This window comes from Hylobates moloch, unplaced genomic scaffold (genome assembly GCF_009828535.3).
Source record: "Hylobates moloch isolate HMO894 unplaced genomic scaffold, HMol_V3 SCAFFOLD_1, whole genome shotgun sequence".
Lineage (NCBI taxonomy): Eukaryota > Metazoa > Chordata > Mammalia > Primates > Hylobatidae > Hylobates > Hylobates moloch.
Window position 1 is genome coordinate 3579877 of NW_026652276.1, and position 18305 is coordinate 3598181.

The 18305-nt window shown below is 53.4% G+C and overlaps 2 protein-coding genes and 1 pseudogene across 7 annotated transcripts in view; 2 read left to right on the forward strand and 1 right to left on the reverse strand.

Annotated features, from left to right (window-relative positions):
• The window catches only part of PER2 (period circadian regulator 2), a 45957-nt gene extending 40367 nt beyond the window's left edge, over nt 1-5590 (forward strand). For all 5 annotated transcript variants that reach the window (XM_058436838.1, XM_032753252.2, XM_032753239.2 and 2 more), the window contains 2 exons: nt 310-460; nt 3032-5590. In XM_058436838.1, the coding sequence (XP_058292821.1) occupies nt 310-460; nt 3032-3247 (367 nt within the window). In that variant the 3' untranslated portion in view covers nt 3248-5590. The remainder of the gene's footprint in view (nt 1-309; nt 461-3031) is intronic.
• Nucleotides 5591-9481: 3891 nt separating this feature from the next.
• Nucleotides 9482-11223, forward strand: HES6 (hes family bHLH transcription factor 6). Of its 2 annotated transcripts, none has more exons than XM_032753261.2 (4): nt 9482-9680; nt 9758-9844; nt 9932-10013; nt 10249-11223. In XM_032753261.2, exons 1-4 carry the CDS (start codon nt 9600-9602, stop codon nt 10671-10673), a joined length of 675 nt encoding a protein of 224 aa, XP_032609152.2. In that variant the 5' UTR covers nt 9482-9599; the 3' UTR covers nt 10674-11223. The 2 variants fall into 2 exon arrangements, with proteins under 2 accessions (XP_032609152.2, XP_032609155.1); XM_032753264.1 differs by having other exon boundaries at nt 9492-9680; nt 9932-9973; nt 10249-10377.
• Nucleotides 11224-16376: 5153 nt separating this feature from the next.
• On the reverse strand, nt 16377-17504 carry LOC116809397 (TAR DNA-binding protein 43-like; annotated as a pseudogene).
• Between the last annotated feature and the right edge of the window lie 801 nt (nt 17505-18305).

Here is an 18305-nt window from a genome sequence, read left to right on the forward strand (position 1 = left end):
ATCTCCCAGATGAACCATTCCTGTGTGGACCCGAGCCCCAGGGGACAAGGTTACACCTGCAGATACCCAGCTCCCAGGCCTATTGTAAGATATAGTAAAATTAAATCTTGACCAGAATCATCATTTTCACAGAAAAACTATGGGTTCTGTACTAGGGAGATTAAGTTACCTTAAATGGAAATTTTTTTAAAGAAAAGGAAATTTGCATTAAACAAAATCATCTAAAACTACATTATTTATTCTGAAAGAATAAAAACAGAAACCCTTAAGACATTTGAAAGCTTACCAATTTCTAAATATCTTGCGAAGAAATTTAGACGCGGTTTTGAAGGAGGACAGAGAGAAGCTGAAGCTCCTGCAGAAACTCCAGCCCAGGTTCACGGACAGTCAGAAGCAGGAGCTGCGCGAGGTCCACCAATGGATGCAGACGGGCAGCCTACCCGCAGCCATCGACGTGGCAGTAAGCTCACGGGACTCAATTTCTGATATGGCTCTGAAAGGCTCTGTGATGGGGATTCTCTGTACTATCTTTGCAACTTTTCTGTCAATTTAAAACTTCTAAAATTAGGCTGAGCGTGGTGGCTCAAGCCTGTAATCCCAGCACTTTGGGAGGCCGAAGCGGGTGGATCACGAGGTCAGGAGATCGAGACCATCCTGGCTAACACGGTGAAAGCCCGTCTCTACTAAAACTACAAAAAATTAGCCGAGCGTGGTGGCGGGCGTCTGTAGTCCCAGCTACTCCGGAGGCTGAGGCAGGAGAATGGCATGAACCCGGGAGGCAGAGCTTGCAGTGAGCCGAGATCGTGCCACTGCACTCCAGCCTGGGCGACAGAGAGAGACTCCGTTTCAAAAAAAAAAAAAAATTATAAAATTAAAGGTTTATTTTTTTAAAGGCACAACACTATATCTACTTCAAAGAACTTTCTTCCAGTGGCTTTTCAACGTTGTTTCCAAAAAGGTTGAAAAATCTAATCTCAGTCACTTGCTGAAATCTGTTTTTCCTTTCTTTCAATTCTGTTTTCTATTTTACAAAAAAAACCTCTCCTATCACAAATCCTCAGTGTCCATGGAGAACATTAAATAATGGTGGAAAAAACAAGTTCCTGTTGGTGTGCTCTCCAGGCACGTGTCCTTCCAGCGGCCTGTGGGCACTCCACCCCCTCTCTCCTGCTCTCTGCTGACCCCTCCCTCCCACACACCATGGAAGCTGTGCTCGTCAAGGTCTCAAGTTCTCCAGCAGCCGAACACAGTGTCACTTCTCTGTCCTCGTCCCAGGGACCATTGGCAGCAGTGAGCGGCTCTCTCCAGGGAGCTCTTGCTACGCTTGGTCTCCAGGCCCTGTGCTCTTCAGGCTGTCCCTCTGACCTCTTGGCCTCCCCACAGGCTCTTCCTCTTCTCCCCACCCTCGGGCTCAGTGTCTACACCTCTTTTCCCCGCCTGCATCCTGCAAGCTCTGGAGGCATCCCGGGCTCTACTTCTCAGGCCCCAGCCAGTGGGTTGGCAAATTGTCTGGGTTCAACCTTGAAGATAGAAGCCCATCACTTAGTGCCTCCAGCATCACCACACAGGTCCAAGTCATGAGGATGCTTCCATGGCATGAGCCCTGGATGTCAGAGTGGCGTCGAAGCTGCACTCACTGCTCCCTGTGTCACCTCCGGTCAGATTCTGTCCCCCACAGTTCAGATCCCTGCCAGTGCTGTGCCACCTCAATCAGAATAAATGGTTGCAAAGCCATACACATCTGACCGCCTGTCCACATCCTCTACCTCATCTCCCATTTCTGCTCTCCTTCCCTCCTCTCCAGCTACACTGGCCCCTTAGCTGTTTCCCAGACTACCCTGGCAGGCCCCTGCCATGGGATCTTCACACGTGCCCAGCCCTTTGCTTGGAATCCTTTTTCCTCAGATAGACCCGTGGCTCACCCTGGCTGCCTTAGAGTCTGTTTTCCACCCGCTGCTGCATTAGTAATCTATTGCTGCACGGCAGATGGCCCCAACACTTAGTGATTTCAACAGTAAACGTGTATTACCTTGCACGGTCTCTTTGGGTCAGGAATTTGAGAGCGGCTTAGCTGGGTACTTCTAGTTCAGGGTCGTTCCTGATGTTGATGGTGAGATACTGGTGGGGGCTTCTGTCACCTGCCAGCTGGAGGACCAGCTTCCAGGAGCCTCACTTGCAGGCCTCTCACACACTGCTGGCTCTTGGCAGAGGCCTCAGCTCCTTGCCCTGGGGACCTCTCCATAGGGCTGCCTGGATGTCCTCACAGTGTGGCAGGTGACTTCCCCAGAGAGGAAAAGAGGAAGCCAAGGTGCCTTTTAGGACCTAGAATCAGAAGTCAGGTACTCTTTGTTGGAGGCAAATGCCTAAGTCCAGCTAAGGTTTAAGGAGAAAGGAATTAGGCCCCACCTTTTGAGGGAGGAGTGGCAAAGAGTGCGGATGCGTTTCAAAACCATTGTGTCACCTTTTCTGTGGCCTGCTGTGAATGTCCAGTTGAAAATCACAGATGTCCTCCATATACCCTATGCCTCTGGAGCCTTCCTTAGTTATTGTCCCTCTCTGCTACTAGAGTGCCAGCTCCTGGGACAGGGATTTTGGCCTTTGCTGCCAGCTGCCTCCTGGCTGACACCTGGTCACCTGCACCTTACTCAGTTTGAATGACTTTTTTTTTTTTGGGCGGGGGGCGGACAGAGTCTCACTCTGTCGCCCAGGCTGGAGTGCAGTGGCGTGATCTCTGCTCACTGCAAGCTCCGCCTCCAGGGTTCAAGTGATTCTCCTGCCTCAGCCTCCCGAGTAGCTGGGATTACAGGCACCCACCACCACGCCCAGCTAATTTTTTGTATTATTAGTAGAGACGGGGTTTCACTGTGTTAGCCAGGAAGGTCTCGATCTCCTGATGTCATGATCTGCCTGCCTCGGCCTCCCAAAGTGCTGGGGTTACAGGCGTGAGCCACCGCGCCCCGCCAGTTCGAATGACTTTCCTAACAACTCAGATCTCAAGTTTGTTACTGATCTCTCTTTTTTTTCTTTTAAGGAATGTGTTTACTGTGAAAACAAGGAAAAAGGTAATATTTGCATACCATATGAAGAAGATACTCCTTCTCTGGGACTCAGCGAAGTGTCGGACACCAAAGAAGACGAAAATGGATCCCCCTTGAATCACAGGATCGAAGAGCAAACGTTACTAACCCCTGCCCCACCTCAGCCCGGCAGCCAGCAAGGTACACCAGGTGGTGCTTGGAAGAGATGAAAGATCTTCATGGCTGTTTCCACTGAAATGGACACATATGCTCATGTTGCTTTTTTTGTTTAAAAAAAAAAAACAAAAAAACATAGTTTTCTGAAGGGGTGACTTAAAACTGTGGCGAGTGGGGAGGGTTTGGAAAGAAATATGTTTTTATATATAAAATATATATGTGGAGTTCTGTGGGATGGGGAAGAGATTTTAGTTGTTATTTAACTTGAGAAAGACTAAACGCCTCTTAGTGTCAGGGAAGTTGCCTCAGTGCTCCCAGAAGTCCTGTGACTGACGAGACCTCTGTCTGCTGCACCAGCTGGGGACTCTGGCTTCCAGAGCTTTCCCCGGGTGTTTGGATCAGATCAGATTTTGTCCTCTCTTGGGGACTGCTTTTTATCTTAATTATCATTTAGTCAAGGTAGAGTTTTTTTTTTTATACATAACAAATGGAGATAGCCTCTCCTAGTTTTATTTCAAAACGTTTCACATTAAATGGTGTGAAGCATTGTTTGGCAAACCAACAGCTTTGGCTTCTGGTGTGGTCAGTATTTCAGTCTGACATAGCTTTTGTTTGTAGTGAACAAAGTTGAAACATTTGCTCTGGACTAAAGAAGCCTAGTGGTTTGTGTGGCCAGCTCCATCGGATGAATGCACACGCAGACGCTCTGTATATTTCTGCGTCGTTCTTGTCTCCTTTTCAGACCGTGATGGCCAATATGGAGATTAAAATATGTCATCAGTCATCTCTTTATGGTGACTTCCCTCTGCAAACCAGGCTGTGACCAACACATGTGAGACCCCGTGCTGTTTGGTCTTCTTCCGTTGGAGCCACCCAGACATCTGCTTCCACCCAGCCAAGCCCACATCGCATCTCCTGGCTGAGGGCAGCCACTGCTACTCAGTCCCACAGCTTGCGACTGCATCTGTATTTTCAGGGGTGCAGTGAGCTCACCTCTCCCACTGCACCCTGGGTTGGGTGCCCAGCCCTCATTCTTTTCATGAGCCCGACCTCTCTCGGAGCAGCTTCAGGCCTCTACCAGTGTCCCCAGCACTTTTAGGTCATTTGGACACTTGGGGAAAAGTCAGGCCAGTCTGCCCAGCTTTTTACAAAACCTCATGTTGCATTGTATATTCCAAAGATGGTTCAGAAAATTTAATATTGGTCCCTGGTGGGAATTCAGAGTTATCACTGAAGAACAGTTGACTTAAAATTGGACCAAGACTATGAGGCTTAAAAGGGACAAGGGTTTTCTTTTTTTTTTTTTTTTTTTTTTAGATGGAGCGCAGTGGCGCCATCTTGGCTCACTGCAACGTCTGCCTCCCAGGTTCAAGCGATTCTCCTGCCTCAGCCTCCTGAGCAGCTGGGACTACAGGCGACTGCCACCACACCCAGCTAATTTTTTGTATTTTTAGTAGAGACAGGGTTTCACCATGTTGGCCAGGCTGGTCTCGAACTCCTGACCTCAAGTGATCCACCCACCTCGGCTTCCCAAAGTGCTGGGATTACAGGCGTGAGCCACCACGCCCGACTGGGACCAGGGTTTTCTGTTTTTTGATGGAGGTGAAATATCTTGGTAATCCACTAGGTTTACATCGTAAAACCATCTTATGCCTGACTATTAAACCTATTTTTCATAAACACAAGAACACTTTAATTTTTTGTTAATTTACCAAGTAACATCACCTGCCTATGCCTACGATAAGGTGGCAGTCTGCATTCTTAGGGCAATTAGATGTTACAAACTCCTTGCCTCTAAAGTCAGATCATGAAGGGATAGATGTTAATCTAAGGTTACAGTTATGTTACCGAAACACAAAACTGCCAAAATCTTACTCTGCTGTTCTGAATGTTTACCATCAGCGTTGTTTTATTATTTAATATATGCTCGTTGATTGTTAACTGTAGCTTCAGCGTGTGCCAAGCAGTTGACTTCATAGGATCATCTTGTGAATTTGTTTCCATGATGCCAAGCATCAAGTCATGTTTCCTTTAGTGTGTGCTTACACAGGTGTTAAACACTTTTTCTCTATTTTCAACTGAGCCACCTTTTTAATATATTCCTCAAGAGATATGTAAATAAGCTCTCAGAGTTTGTGTGATGATTTGTTGAGCCTTGCCGGACAAGTGGTTTGTTTGTGTGCAAACCAAACTTTCTTTACCCAGTGCAATAGATCTGTTTGACTGCTTGTGTCTTTTTATGACCTGTTTGCCTTTTAGAAAATTGGTAAATAAAGCAAGTATATTTTTATTTTTACTTGTATGTATTTTTCACATAGCACAAAAGAAAACCTGAATAGAGATCAAAGATTATTTTTTAAAATTTTTTTTAAAAGAACTCCAGGAATTCTGCATTAAAGAATCTTACATCCCAAAGGCCTCCTGGTGGTCAGCTCCCTTATAGCGTTTGCTTCTTGCTGGTTCCCTTTCTTCCTGTGCATGTCACACACACACCCTCCTGCAGGCTGCAGGAGTGAACTCTGTGTAATGCACACCTAATCGTGTCATGCTCCTGTCTTTTCACTTTCAACTGGAGGGGTGCAGCTGTCTGGCTCAGCCCCAGAGTGCCCCCAGCTCTGCCTCCACGCACCTCTGTCTTCCCTGCATCCCTGCCCTGGGTTACCTGGCCTTTCCAGGCTGGCTGCCTGTCTTCTGGTCATGGGGCTAGGTAGGGCTAAAGGTGGGGCGGTCAGGAAGCTCCACCAGAAAGGTCACATGTCTCCATTGCGAATGATACGGGCAGGGCAGCATAGTCCCCTGACCCCAGCCCTTCTTTCACAGTGATGAATGAAGCCTTGTGAGGCCAAAACTGTGGAAGCCCGAAGAGTTGCTCCCCATCCCTCCCACTCTTCAAACCATGACCCTGGGGGTGGGAGCAGAGAGCTGAATGGATCCTGAACCCAATGCCCAGCCTCTGAGAAGCTCCCTGAGCAGAAGGGAGGGGCTCTCCTCTGCCTGCTAGCCTGGCTGCCTAACGCCAAGTGTTGGTGGGATAAAAGGCAAAGTCCTCCTAGCGAGCACAGAGGCCTCTGCAAACTGCTCTAAATGGCCAGATATGGTTGTTTCACTGAACCTGAGTGCTTTTGGAAGACTCTTAATTATATTTTTATTTACTATATAACCCCAAGGGTTTTATTTCCAAACCAAACGGAGATTCTCTGAGTCTCCTGGGCAGATTGCCCACAAGGGTCCTGGACAGTCTGCAGGCCGCAGCTGCCTTTGTTCCCCCAGGGATTTATGGCCTGCCACCCCCACCGCTAACGGGTACCCCCGCAGCAACCACCGCCCTGCCTAGCCTCTGCTGGCCTCTGTTTCTGGCTGTAGGGGGATCAAAGGGCTCAAATGCTCAGGAAGTCCATACTCAGGCAGCAGGACTGGCCCAAGGGACAAATGGCAGGAAGTGTTGGCTAGGGGAGGCTGCTGTGAAGGAGGGAGGGAGGGCTTCGTGACCCCAAGATAGGCCAGGCTTCTGGGACAAAAAGGCCATGCCAGCTGGCCAGTGCATGCTAAAGGGAATTGAAGCTGGCCTTGCAGAGGGGACCTTGGGCAACTTCCAGTCCAACCAAGAAGGATTTTGCTGATGTACAGCCTTCTCTACTTAAGCTCTTTTCCCTGAAGGGTCCTCGGTCACACTGTGGCATATCCCAGTGCTTAATTTCTCCTTCCCTCAACTCTAGACAGCATTCCTCAACCCCCACCCACTCCACTGTCAGACAAGGCTTTTGAGGTCCCTAGTCCTCCCTTTAGCCTACTCTGTCATAACTCCTATCACCTGTCCTTTTGTTTTTACAAGGTCAACTTTATATCATGTCCCATAACCATAAACAATCCTTCCTTGCCTTCTGTATAGATTAATTCTAAATGTTAAAACCCTATGAACAGTGTTACATTGTTGTGACTGTGAAAATTGTTGTCTCCTGAGCCAAGTAATGTGCTAGGATTACATTTCTTGGGAAGCAGTTTGTTTTTCCTAGAGTTCCTAGTTGGTTTTCATTTATTTATTTATTTATTTATTTTTTGCTTGCACCATTTGCCTTTATCATGTCCTCCTTGTCCCTCAAATCCAGTTCCCCATCCAATCAAGTGTTCAGTCAGTCTTTACCCAAAGTCCTCCTTTGGGGCCCTGATCATCCTGTTGCAATATAAATTGCCTAACATAAAGCAGATGTTTTAGGATGAGAGCATCCTAAAACATCTTCTCGGCCTTGTTCGTTTGGATAATGAGAGGAGTGTTAATCAGTTTGCAAACTTGGGACTACAGGAAATATCAGTGAGTTTATTTTTCCCTATCACAGTTTCTCAAAGTAGTGGAAATGTCATTGTAGTTACTTGGGGGAGCGCGGGTTCTCCTTCCCTGGGGTGACGTCTAAGTGGTGAAGGAGAGTAAAGTCACAGGCCAGTAATCCACTTCCTTGGGATCCACCACTCTAGCCCCACCCTGCCAGCCCCACTACTGGGCAGGTGGGGAGTGTGTGAAGTAAAGGGGTAGTTTCACACCCAGGTGAGTGATGCTGGGCTGGGGCAAATCTCAGGACCCTGCTCATAGAGCAACCAAGAGCCAGAGCAGGGACAGTTGGGAGCGGGCGGGAGGGGGTTCCAGGTAATTACAGAGGTCAGTGAGGTGACTTTGGGAGCTTTCAAACCTCTCACCAAACTCACCCAGCGGGAAGCCTGCAGGGGTCCCTCTGGTGGAGAGGTGGAAGTAAAGGGGCCGTGGGAGGCCTGTCAGACCTCTCTAGGGGCAGTGGGGCGGTCGGTCTGCAGCCTAGTCCTGCCGCTCCGCTCAGCTGCTGCGGTCCCATGACGTTCCCCTCCCACGCGGCCTTCCAGCCCATCCTGCCAGGGACACCCCTCACCTTCCCTACCTACCAGCGCTTCTGTGAGGCCAGGCTCTGCTGGGGGTGCGGGGAGGTGGACAGGGGGTCCTAGGTCAGACTGTGCCCTTGTCCAGGGACGCTTATAGCCTGGAGGGGCTCAGAACAGACCCTGACGATCCCAGCCCGGGTGAGTAGTGGGGACTGAGGAAGGCAGGTGCTGTGCGGGGCAGGCTGGTGGTCGGCCGGCTGGGGTCCGAGAAGGCGTCTCCGCGTTCCGGCTCCTCCACGCAGCGTCTGGACTGACGCCGGGGCAGGAGCTGGGCAGGGGTCCCCAGGGCGCTGCCCGAGGGCGCGGCTCCACCGCTCATGCACCCCGCCCGCGGCCAAGGGGAACCCAGCAGATGGGCGGCCCGCCGCGATGGGGGGGTCGCGGGCGTCTGGCCCGGACAAGCGCCCGCCGCCTGCCCGCGGGACAAAGCGCGCGAGACAAAGGCGCGGCCAACACCTGTCGCTCTTGGCGCGGCCGCCGCTTTTCTCCGCCGAAGCGGCCGCAGCTGCCAACTGTCACGGGCATCAAGTTACGGGACCAGACGGCAGCTTCGGCGGGCCTGGGGGGCGGGGCGCGGAGGACGAGGAGGGGAGGAGGGAGGCGGGCGGGGGGCAGGGGAAGGGAAGGAGGGGGCCCCGGGGGCCAAAGGGGACTAGGGGGAGATGGGGGAGCTCAGAGGGGGGCGGGGGTGGTGACCCGCAGAGCCCAGGGGGAGAGCGGCGCGGGCGGGAGCACCCGGGACCCCGCCCCACTAGGACTCCAGTGCTGGCGGAGGGCGGCGTCGGGGGTCTGGCCCGGCGTCTGGACGAGTCCGGAAGAAACTCAGGGGCCGCCTTGCCACCGCTGCCCAGTGGACCCTGCCTCCCCGGGGCTTGGCAGCCACCCCAGCCAGGACCTGAAACCCCTCTAGGTCCAGAGACCGCGGACTTGACTGTGGCTCTGCACACCAGGGACGCATCTCCTGGGGCCAGTGGCCCGAGCGCTCAGCTCTGGAGGCGCCATCGGTGAAAGAGGGAAATGAATGAATTAATGCGTGAATGAACGAGTGGACGGACGGACGGACGGGTGGACGCCTGGTCGCACGCGCGGCAGATCAGTGGTCCTAGAGCAGCAGACGGAGAGAAACAAGCGCAGGCAGGGCCGCAGCTCCCCGGGGTCGCCGCCCCGGTGCCGTCCCCGCGGGGGTCTCGGGAAGGCCGGGCAGGGGGCCCAGCCTAGCTCAGCCAGCTGCCCGCCCGCCAGAGCCGCGGGGCCGCACAAAGCGCGCTGCCCCGATTGGCTGCAGCGCGCCTCGCGGTCGGCCGCCCCGGGCCCGCGCGGCCAATCGGCGCATTTAAATGCAAATAAATGGCTATAAAAGGGGCGGGACAGTGGCGGGCCGGAAGCCGCGAGGAGCGCGGACGGCTTGGCTGCTGCTGGGCGGCCGCGGGGCAGCGGAGGGCGCCGGCGCTCCCCGTCCCCGCTGCTCCCAGTCCCCGCCACGTCCCCGGCGGAGCGGGCATGGCGCCACCTGCGGCGCCCGGCCGGGACCGTGTGGGCCGTGAGGATGAGGACGGCTGGGAGACGAGAGGGGACCGCAAGGTGCGGGCCGGGGCCGTGGGCGAGCAAGCGGGTGGGAGGCCGTGCGGAGCTGGGACTCAGTACCCCGCTCCCCGCAGGCCCGGAAGCCCCTGGTGGAGAAGAAGCGGCGCGCGCGGATCAACGAGAGCCTGCAGGAGCTGCGGCTGCTGCTGGCGGGCGCCGAGGTGCGGCGGCCGGGCAGGCGCCGTGGGGCTGCGGGCGGGCGGGTCCGGGAGCGCGCTGTCGGCTCACCGCCCTTCCCGCCGGCGCAGGTGCAGGCCAAGCTGGAGAACGCCGAGGTGCTGGAGCTGACGGTGCGGCGGGTCCAGGGTGTGCTGCGGGGCCGGGCGCGCGGTGAGTGGCGGCGGGGCGGGCGGAGGCGCCGGACGCAGGCTCCTGTAACCCCCGCCCGACGGAGGACTTCCCTCCCGGCGCCCCTGTCCTGTAGGCGGCGAGGGCTTCCCCCGGAGCAGGGTGCACCCCCGCGTCTCCTGGGTGAGCCGAGTCCCCGCGGGCCGGGTGGGCTGGGCCACGCTGTCGCCGCTCACCGCGCGGGATGCGGCTCTCTCCCTCCCACCCTCGGGCCCAGAGCGCGAGCAGCTGCAGGCGGAAGCCAGCGAGCGCTTCGCTGCCGGCTACATCCAGTGCATGCACGAGGTGCACACGTTCGTGTCCACGTGCCAGGCCATCGACGCCACCGTCGCTGCCGAGCTCCTGAACCATCTGCTCGAGTCCATGCCGCTGCGTGAGGGCAGCAGTTTCCAGGATCTGCTGGGGGACGCCCTGGCGGGGCCACCTGGAGCCCCTGGGCGGAGTGGCTGGCCTGCGGGGGGCGCTGCGGGATCCCCGATACCCAGCCCCCCCGGTCCCGGGGACGACCTGTGCTCCGACCTGGAGGAGGCCCCTGAGGCTGAACTGAGTCGGGCTCCTGCTGAGGGGCCCGACTTGGTGCCTGCAGCCCTGGGCAGCCTGACCGCAGCCCAAATTGCCCAGAGTGTCTGGAGGCCTTGGTGACCAATGCCAGCCAGAGTCCTGCGGGGGTGGGCCCGGCCCTCCCTGGATCTCTCCCTCCTCCCAGGGGTTCAGATGTGGTGGGGTAGGGCCCTGAAGTCCCCCAGGTCTTCCCTCCCTCCTCCGATGGATGGCTTGCAGGGCAGCCCCTGGTGACCAGCCCAGTCAGGCCCCAGCCTCGTTTCTTAAGAAACTTTTAGGGACCCTGCAGCTCTGGGGTGGGTGGAGGGAGGGAGCCACAGGCAGGAGGAAGAATCTTGTAGAGCTACCAGCGCTCTCCCAGGTTCACCTGCCCAGCCTTCACCAGCCCTGTGCGGGCTCTGGGGGCAGAGGTGGCAGGAATGGTGCTGGGCGCTAGTGTTCCAGGCAGCCCTGGGCTAAACAAAAGCTTGAACTTGCCACTTCAGCAGGGAGACGAGAGGCAGGTGCACTCTGCAGCACTGCCCAGAGCTGTGATGCTCTGTACATCTTGTTTGTAGCACACTTGAGTTTGTGTATTCCATTGACATCAAATGTGACAATTTTACTAAATAAAGAATTTTGGAGTTAGTTACCCTTGAAGTATTGTTGAGTGATGTGTCATTAATGTGTCAGATGTGTACATGCTAAACGAAGCACATTTCCCCTGCATCTGAGGCTGGTGAATGTCCTTTAAAACCTCACCCCTTCTCAGCAGAGTGAGCAGTGTGATGGTGGTGGGGATGCACTCCGTGGCTGTCTCTGCAACAGGCAGCACTTCTGCCCCCCATGCTAGGCAGGTCCTCAGGCCCAGCCTGTTCTTGGGCATTGTGTGTGTCCTGGAGAAGGATTTTGTTTGCATGAGGCTTGTCTCCAGGGTAACTCAGCAATAGGGAGATGACCTGTCTCTGTGCCATTTTCTTGTTCGTGAGCTTCAGGAATAATAAAATAATGCCTAATTGCTACCCATTTGGCTTGAAAGTATCTTTCAAAGACCTGTTTTAGGACCCACGAGCATGACATAGACATCAGTCTACTTGTGTGAGGTTGTTGCTTATCTTGACTGAAGAAGGAACTTCCCCACTGCTGCCATTGACTTCAGGGTCAAGGAGACCCACCCAGTTTGTGGCCTGAAATGAAAGCGCCGAGGCCCCAGGGGGCTTGAGCCTTAGGTCAAACTGGGTCCAGGAGGTCAGAACCCTCCGGGATGGAGGGTGGCAGGATGGGCAGCTGGGGTGCGGGAGCCTGCCCTCTTGGGCTGGGCCAGACCTGCAGATAGCACATGGTCAGCCGGCTGAAGTCACCGCCACAGTTACCCTAGCCCCCTCCTCCTGCTCCAGGACCCCAAAGCAGCAGCTTCTCACTGTGGGTTGGTAGTCCCCAGGCTAGGGCCGAGGTGTGACAACTTAGCATTGACGTCGGGGTCTCCTCTCTGGGCATGTGCTTTTGCCTTAATACCTTTCCCAGCAGCCCCTTTACAAAAGCCCCCAAGCAGGTCCTGGCCACCAGGGGTGTTTCAAAATTTGAGGTTCACTCTGGCTCACCTCAATTCAATTATAGAAGCCACTGGGCTATAACCAGATGCAGCTTAACTTTATCATCTGGAGCTGAGCTATTGGGGCAGTGGGGGAGCCAGCGCCACAAACGAAGGCTTGAGCAATGGAAATATCATTCCTGGGATTATTTTAATGTCCTCGGACAGACTGATGTAGGATGTGCCTATAGGGACACTGATGGATAATGGGCCATCCTGAAAGCCCTGGCTCCCAATAGCACCCAGAGGCCATGCCAATGAGGGAGCATCAGCCACGGACTGCTTCAAAGGAGCAACTTTCACCTCTCAAGTCCGCTCATCACACCTTTCCAGAGGCCCTAGGAGGGGGTGAAGGGGAAGCCCAGGAGGCAAGGTGCAGGAGGCTGACCTGGACTAAAAGCGTTGCTAAGACCAGGGTCAGAAGCCACTAACCCAGAACTCTGGCCCCATGCCCCTCCAGCCCTAAGGTCAGCTTCACAGTAATCCTCGAGTGCAGCTTCTTTTGGAAATGTAAACTGGCTCCCACACCAGTGACCACTGTTGGCCTTCTGGGGCTGAGAGCTGCTCTTGCCTGCGGTGCTGCCTGGGGCCACCAGCTTCCCAGTCAGCTACCAGCTCCTCTCCCAGCACCCCCAGGCCTCCCACAAGCCCTTCTCTGAGGGCTGTCTCCTTCCCACCCAGATCCCTGACCCACTGTATTACTCTTCTATGGCTGCCAAAACCAATGACCACACTCTTGGTGGCTTCAAACACACGGTTATTATCTTGCAGTTCCACGGGTTAGAAGTCTGTCAGGATTCACTGGGCTAAGATCAAGGTGTTGGCAGGCAGGGCTGTGTTCCTTCTCCTGCCTCTTCATTCAGGGACCACCCACATTCCTTGGAGGATGGTCCCTTCCTCCATCCTCAAAGTTCCTCGGAAGCATTGCGTCTCTCTGACCCTTCTTCCGTGGTCACGTCTGCTTCTACTTTTAAAGATCCTTGTGATGACACCAGCCCCCTGGAGGATCCAGGATAATCTCCCTATATGAAGGTCTTTAGCTTAATTCTTAATTGCATTTGCAAAGTCCCTTTTGCCATGTAAAGTAGCATATTCTCAGGTTCTGGGAATTAGGATGTGGTCATGAAGGACATTCTCTGTGACACCTGCCCGCACCCTGGCCCAGGCGTTCTGCCTTCCATCGTGAAGCAGTGTGGCGCCCGCTTCCCACATGGGCATGGGCCCCCATCCCTGCTCACCTGCTCAGGGACCCTGCTCTCCACTGCACCATTAGCTTCTCCTCCCTTCTGGATCATTCTCATTAACCTACAAACAGGCTGTAATGTGAATACCTTCACTCGGAAGAACCTCCCTGGATCTGACATACTGTTAGCCTCTGTCTCATTGCTTGAAAGAAAAATTCCTTGAAAGCGTCATCTACACTTACTGCCTCCACTTCCACACATCCCATTCCTCTTCATTCCTTTCCAGTCAAGCTATTGGTCACGCTTCCACTGGAACTGCACTGTCAAAATCTCCAGTGACGAGCACGTTCCCCAACCCAGTGGGCATGTCTGCATGTCAACCTCACCTCTCGTGGGTTATGACTCATCCATCTGGAGGCTCCTCCTCCATTCTCAAGGGCACCACACCAGCCTTCCTTCTACCTCATCGGCCATCCTCAGTCCCCTGTACTCAGTGCTCCTCCCTGCCGACCTCCACCTGGACGTGTTCTTCCCGAGGCTCTGTCCTCAGCCTTCCCTGCCACCCCCACACCCAGTGACACCATCTGGCCCGTTTTGCCAATCCCGTGCCCTTGATTCAAAGCCCCTCTCCAGGCGGCTGGCTCCTCTCCATCCTCTTGTCCACTCAGTGACTGCACTTAGATGTCAGATGGGCTCACAACACCGCCAAAACAACAGATCCGCAGGCATTCCCACTTCTTGGCACCCCATGGATTGAGCAAAAAAATCTAGACGTCACCCTCAAGTTCACCCTCTTCCCGCCATCCCACTTCCTATCAGTCAAGCCCATGAGCACTTCTTCTTCTTCTTTTTTATTTTTATTTATTAATTATTATTATTATTATTTTGAGACGGAGTCTCACTCTGTCGCCCAGGCTGGAGTGCAGCGGCAAGATCTCGGTTCACTGCAACCTCTGCCTCCTGGGTTCAAGCGATTCTCCTGCCTCAGCCTCCCGAGTAGCTGGGACTACAGGCGCCCGCCACCACGCTCGGCTAATTTTTTCTATTTTTAGTAGAGACGGGGTTTCACCGTGTTAGCCAGGATGGTCTCGATCTCCTGACCTCGTGATCTGCCCGCCTCGGCCTCCCAAAGTGCTGGGATTACAGGCGTGAGCCACCGAGCCCGGCCGAGCTCTACTTCTAAGCGCTGCCTCCACGTGTCGTCTTCTTTGCCACCGACCGAGTCCAAAGCAGCCTCGTTTCTAACCTGGGCCTCCGCAGCAGGCCTCTGACTCCCCTCCCGCTCCACTCCCTTCCTGACCGCGACCTTCAAGACTCTACCCGGTTCAGCACCGCCGCTCCCCGGGGCTCCCCCCTTCCAGCCCTCCCCACGCTCTGCTCAGGCCTCTGCAAGTGACCCGAGAGCCAGGACCCGGACGGTCTCGATCAGCCAGCGCGCCCAGCCCTTGAGCCCTTCCGGGACTGCCCGGAGCCGGCGCTGGGGAATACCGAGCCCCCTGGAGCCGGGTTTGGGGGGTGCCGTGCGCTGGGAGGTGCTCGGAGGAACCGAGGCCTTGACCACGCCCCTCCAGCCCCGCCCAGTCAGAGGCGAGCTGCGGGGCCTCCTGGGAGATGTAGTTCCAACCCCTTTACTTAGTTTTTTTTTTTTTTATCAGTTTTATTTAAGAATTTCCAACAATGACACCTCTTATAAAAAGCATCCAAGCACAGGACACAGAACTGCAGCAAACAGCATTCTTATGGGTAGCTAACAGACATTAGAACTTCTACCCTTCTTTGAGACATCAGAGTTCACAGGTGAACTCTACTTCCAGGTCCTCCTGCAAAGCACACCACAAGCTCAGTCCATGTTCTCAGCCCATCAGCTTCAGTTCACATTGCCACACTTACATATCAGTAACAGAAGAGAACACACACCATACAGCATTCACAGCAGTTGACAAAGGGGTAGGGAGAGTACGAGTATCATTTCACTTAACACGTTCAAATAAAGTGGGTTATCTAAGAACAAAAACTCACTTAAAGTCTTCCAACAGATGTGGATGTCCTTTGAATGCAAAAAACATTCGTACATTATTTGCTATCATTGCTGTCTGCACACTGTCACCAAAGCCGCAGGATTGAGAGAAACATCTCGCCAAGTTAAAAAATATCCGTCATACACCATCAAGTTTCTGCACGTGCTCTCTCCTTTTCTCACTCATACTAGCCTTTCATGCCTCGGTACCACCGTCAATCCCACACAAAGTTTCAAAAGTTCAAACAGTCTTCTGGTTCCATATCACAGCCTTGCGTTCAGAGCGTTTATACGACTCCATGAAATAAAGAGTAGCGGATAAAAATGGGACACCCACCGTCAAAGACGTGGCCTGTGATGCGTGATGACGAATTCTTGAATGAGAAAGCATGTAGACAGAAGTGTTCCTATGGCAGAATATTTACAGCACTACTTTCAGTCAAGTGTTTCTTCCATAAACATTTGAAATGAGATGAACTACAGAGATTAAATGAAGGCTTTATATTGTACTTTTGTATTTGAGGGGAGACAAGTGTTAAAAAACAAAACAAAAGAACCAAACTGTGACACCATGATCTCCTAAAAGGAGATTTTCTTAAGGAAAAAAATCCATATGGTGGGGTTCAAATTAAAACAAGGAATAAAGAATGTAGTTCTAATCCATGGCTTCAATTTTGAACATGCAAAGAATTCACTTGACAAGTCCAGGGATAAAATATGACCGGAGAAACATTTTGATATCAATTGTAGTGTGTTGGTTTACGAATCAGGCAAACAGCAGTTCACTTTCAGCCACTCAATATTTCAACCTTTCATGTAACAAAACTTATAAAATTCCTTTAGCTGTTCCTTTTTCTAAAGAAAAATGTCAAAAATACTGCTGAATATACTCCACATTGAACAAACCAATTTTGAAACTTCTTAGTACATATGTATTTTACAATGTATTTACCATGAGTTTAGAAAAATTTGAATTCCGACCATTCTATACCAACCAACCACAACCCCACTGTCTACATTCCCCAGCCAGAAGACTTAGAATCCACGCTTGAGCCAAAGCCGCCATTAAAACCACTGCCCAACCCTGCATTTGATGCTGATCCCCAACCAATTGCTGCACCAAAATTAGAACCACTATAAGAGTTATTTCCAGAGCCGAAGGCCTGGTTTGGCTCTCTCTGCATGTTGCCTTGGCTTTGGTTATTATCCTATGGGCCTGGCTGGTTCGCTGGCTGGCTAACACGCCCATCGTACACCAACTGCTCTGTAGCGCTGCCTGGGGGGCAGCCATCATGACTGGATTAATGCTGAACGCACCAAAGTTTATCCCACCACCCATATTACTACCTTGATTGTTTCCCAAACCAGCTCCACCCCCTCTACTATTACCAAATCCACCCTGATTCCCAAAGCCACCTGGAATACCACCAAATCTTCCACTTCTTTCTGTCAATTGCCATTGTGCTTGGGTTCGGCATTGGATATATGAACACTGATTCCTTTAATCAAGTCTTCTCCACAAAGAGACTGAGCAATCTGATCCTCTGCAAATGGAACAAAGGCAAAGGCCCTGAACGGGTTGGGGATGAAGGCATCCATCACATCCCCATACCGAGAGAAGAACTCCCACAGCCCATCCTCAGTCATGTCCTCTGTAGAGCGCCCCACAAACACTTCTCTGCTTCTCAAAGGCTCATCTTGGCTTTGCTGCACCATAAGAACTTCTCCAAAGGCACTACAATACTCTTTCAGGTCCTGTTCAGTTGTTTTCCACGGGAGACCCAGCACTATTAAATAGAACGGGTCTTTTCACTTTCGCTGCTGATGAAGCATCTGTCTCACCCATTTTTCTTTTGTTATCTTTCGGATAGTTGACAACATACACCAGATTTCTCCAGCCAGCATCGGGGGCATGCAGAATTCCTTCTACCAGCCGGACACCTCTCATACATTGAGACACTGGATTCCCGTAGCGAAGCCCACACGCCCCTGGAAACTGGGCTGTAACCGTGGACAGCAGCACCTTCTCATCGTCTTCCGATGGTATTTCAATGGGCTCATCGTTCTCATCTTCGGTTACCCGAATATATTCAGACATCTTTTACTTTTCCACTAGGCCGCTGCTGGGAAGCCCGACAGGGACACCGAGGCAGCGACGGACCTAAGGGCCAGTTTTTTTTTTTTTTTAAAGAGGCCACCACATGCTGAGGCGGGACTACAACTCCCAGAGGCCTCCGCGGCCCGGAGGCCACGCCCCTTGGCGGCGAGCTCTGAGCCCTTTGCGGCATTTGACACTGGACATCCTCGTGCTTCTTAAAGCACGTGCCCAACGGTGAGCAACGGCATCCAACGGTGCCCGAGGGACTCGCGCTGCCCGGTAAGCAGCTTTGCGGTGGCGGAGGCTGGGCTGCGGTCTCTCTGACATCCTGGGACAGAGGAAGAGGTGAAGGCTCTGCAGCCCCCGCCGCCCGATTTACGCTTGAGGAAGCGAAGGCGAGACAGGTCCTCTGCGGGGCCAGCCCACGGCTGCCGGGGGGCCCAGCCCTAGAGAGCGGGCCCGGGCTGCGGGGCCCGGCGGCCTGGACGGCGGAGCGTTGAAAGCTCCCCCAGGGATAGGAAGTGCAGCCGAAATCAACGACTGAGGTCATGAAGGAGGGGACGCTTGAGGCTGTGGAGGGGAAGCAGATTTCTCCAGGAGGGAACCCGGGCCTCCGCTTTGCTCAGCGTTCCCCTCGTGAATGTGTTGAGCAGCTGTTATGTGCTGGGGGTACAGAGGTGAGACTCACAAGGCCCCTGCATTAAGATCAGCAAGACCCCGCAGAGAAGCCAATCCAACGCACACTGCCCAGAGGTAGACGTTGGCATTCCTTGATAGACGGCAGCCAGGGAAGCCCAGGTCTTACTAGATTATTGTCAGTACTTGGATTTGAATGTATCTGGCA

Coding starts and splice junctions, on each gene's coding strand:
- HES6 (XM_032753261.2), top strand. CDS start 9,600: ATGGCGCCACCTGCGGCGCCCGGCCGGGACCGTGTGGGCCGTGAGGAT. Junction 9,681..9,757: donor AGACGAGAGGGGACCGCAAG/GTGCGGGCCGGG, acceptor CGCTCCCCGCAG/GCCCGGAAGCCCCTGGTGGA. Junction 10,014..10,248: donor GCTGCGGGGCCGGGCGCGCG/GTGAGTGGCGGC, acceptor CCTCGGGCCCAG/AGCGCGAGCAGCTGCAGGCG.